General features: G+C 41.2%; 1 protein-coding gene across 5 annotated transcripts in view; it reads right to left on the minus strand.

Moving 5' to 3' along the window:
* The window catches only part of LOC109078050 (homer protein homolog 2-like), a 22,401-nt gene that overhangs the window by 73 nt on the left and 19,828 nt on the right, over positions 1–2,500 (minus strand). For all 5 annotated transcript variants that reach the window (XM_042744587.1, XM_042744585.1, XM_042744588.1 and 2 more), the window contains one exon: positions 1–1,120. This exon is cut by the window's left edge and continues 73 nt beyond it. In XM_042744587.1, the coding sequence (XP_042600521.1) occupies positions 932–1,120 (189 nt within the window). In that variant the 3' untranslated portion in view covers positions 1–931. The remainder of the gene's footprint in view (positions 1,121–2,500) is intronic.

Below are 2,500 nucleotides of genomic sequence, written 5' to 3' on the forward strand. Positions count from 1 at the left end.
AGAGGGAAGAAAGGCTCAAGTTTCCAGTAAGGTGTGTGTGTGTGGGTGTGTGTGTTTCAGAGGGTGTTAAAGACACTCGCCCACATTAAACGCTCTATAATACACCAGCCACATCATTCAAACAGCATCAAGAGAAAGAACAACAACTGCAAGGAACTGAGGAGACTGGAAGCTCAAGCCCTCCGATCACAGACTCAGGAAAGGCAGAGATTATTCTAAAAAAAAAAAAAAAAAAAGCACACATATAAATTATCCCATCACCCGAACGTCACACACACACACTAGTGGAGGAGCACGTAACAAACACTGCTGAGCACGACACACACATCTGCACTGAACAAGCACACTGTCTTCATCACAGCAGATATTTGGCTCATATTTTCATCAATCAGAACAAGAATAATCTGAATGTGACTCCATCTCAAAAACACAAACAAACCAACAGAAGAAGCAGAAGAAGAAGAGAAGTGTGTCCTGCTGCCTGAGGCAGGTATTGCATGAGGAGCGTCTGGACGCCTGGCGTTAAACAGGATGATTGTCAGAAGAGTTTATGAGGGCTGGCGGAGAGAAAGCGCCACCATCAGGCACTTAGTGATTCTGCAGTTCACCTGTGTTTGTGCATATCAACGATTCTGAATGGCCCTGAGATCTGCAGTGGTTAAATTTACCCTTCAGTCCATGTCTGTGTGTGTGTGTATGTGTGTGTGTGTGTATGAGAGAGAGAGAGAGAGAGAGAGAGAGAGAGAGAGAGAGAGAGAGAGAGAGAGAGAGAGAGAGGCTCCTCGCTGACCATCAGTAGCCCTTAACTAGCAGTCAGAAGATCACAAACACACACGCGACAGGAGCCCAGTGAGACAGAGAGAGAGAGAGAGAGAGAGAGAGAGAGTGAGTGAGTGTGTGTGTGTGTGTGTGTGTGTGAGTGTGTGTGTGTTCAGTTATCGACGCCCAGTTTAGAAATGCTCTGACGAACTTCATGGAGCTCATCAATCTTCCCGTCCAGAACGTCCATGAACCTCTTGAGCTCGCTCTTCATGTTCTTCTGGTTCTGCTGACTGTCGTCGATCTCGCTCTGCAGGAGCGTCATCTTCTCACTCAGGTCTCTGTTGGCTGTTTCTGCAGCCTGTAAAACATCAGCAACATCAGTAAACCTCGCAAACAACATGCAGAACCGAAGATTCACACTGACATGATGAGCACTCTCATATCATTCTAACAGCATGAGTATTCCTGGAGTGAGGTTAAAGTTCAGCACAGTAAACCGAGACAGTCGTCTAAAGTTCGGCTCGTGGCTGGAATGTGAAACAGAAGAAAATAACTCATCTCTAAATACAGCAACACAACAGCTCAGTGTTTGTGTTCACTTCTATTTACACAATGTTTTTTCTCTCTGAAACTCAAAAAAACGGATTCAACGATTTTTAAAATCTTCATCACGTGTTTTCAGACATCTCAGCTTCAAGAGGTTTTAACAAAGTTGATATTGCTGTTCTTGGCTTTTTCTAGTAATTTGCTGCTTCTGAATCAACTCATCAAAAATTATGATGCACATCCAGAGCAACAAACACTGACCCCATCTGAAAAGTATTTCTGTATGTTAAATGAGTTATTTTAGCGTTTGCAGAGCGGATCTTTTGATGTTTTGGGTTCGTTTTAAATGTTTAACACTAGATATTCTGTGCATACAGCTGAACATACAGACAGTAAAGTTTAAAGAAACCCTGCACTGATTTATACTGACAGAACATACAGCATTTGCATAGTGAATTAGTGATTACGAACATAAGGTTCACATGAGCAGATACAGCCTTCATCTGCACGTGTGTATGTGACAAAGACTAATCCAGTATTTTCCAACACAGATGCGGATTAACATGTGCAGACCCCAAACTACAATCACATCAGCTGGATTTGTTAGTAAAACAAAAAACAGACAAAAACATTTACATGACATTTGAAAAAGGTATTTTACTGCTTTAGTCTGACTGAAACTCAACTTCAGCAAATGCAAATCTAGCAGCTTTCGCTCCATCAGTCTGAACACCAAACAACATCATTTAGACTTAAACACGAGCAGAAGTGAGGATTCTCAGTGGAGGAACGAGTTGTGCATGATCTGTATGGAGACAGATTAGTCTCAAATATAATTCACGCAAAAAACACGATTCACACATGCGTAGACAATTTCTCATGCATGAAACCTAATTCACGTACACACAAAAAAAATTCACGTGCATGAAAAAAAATATATATTCACAAAAATCAATTCACATGCGCAAAATAAAATTATATATTCATAAAATACGTTTCACAAATGCAAAACACAATTCGTAGATATACAACTGTGCACAAAAACCTCTGAATGTTTAAAATGTACAAGTGTCTGAATGTACAAATCGTCATTTACTACGAATCCACTCGGATTTGTGTGTGTGTGTTTTTGAGACTTTCCTGGCAGAGCTCTCTTCCCACGTGGGTTTGTCGTACTCTTTAGCCAATCAGA

This window comes from Cyprinus carpio, chromosome B18, assembly GCF_018340385.1.
Source record: "Cyprinus carpio isolate SPL01 chromosome B18, ASM1834038v1, whole genome shotgun sequence".
In the NCBI taxonomy this organism is placed as follows: domain Eukaryota; kingdom Metazoa; phylum Chordata; class Actinopteri; order Cypriniformes; family Cyprinidae; genus Cyprinus; species Cyprinus carpio.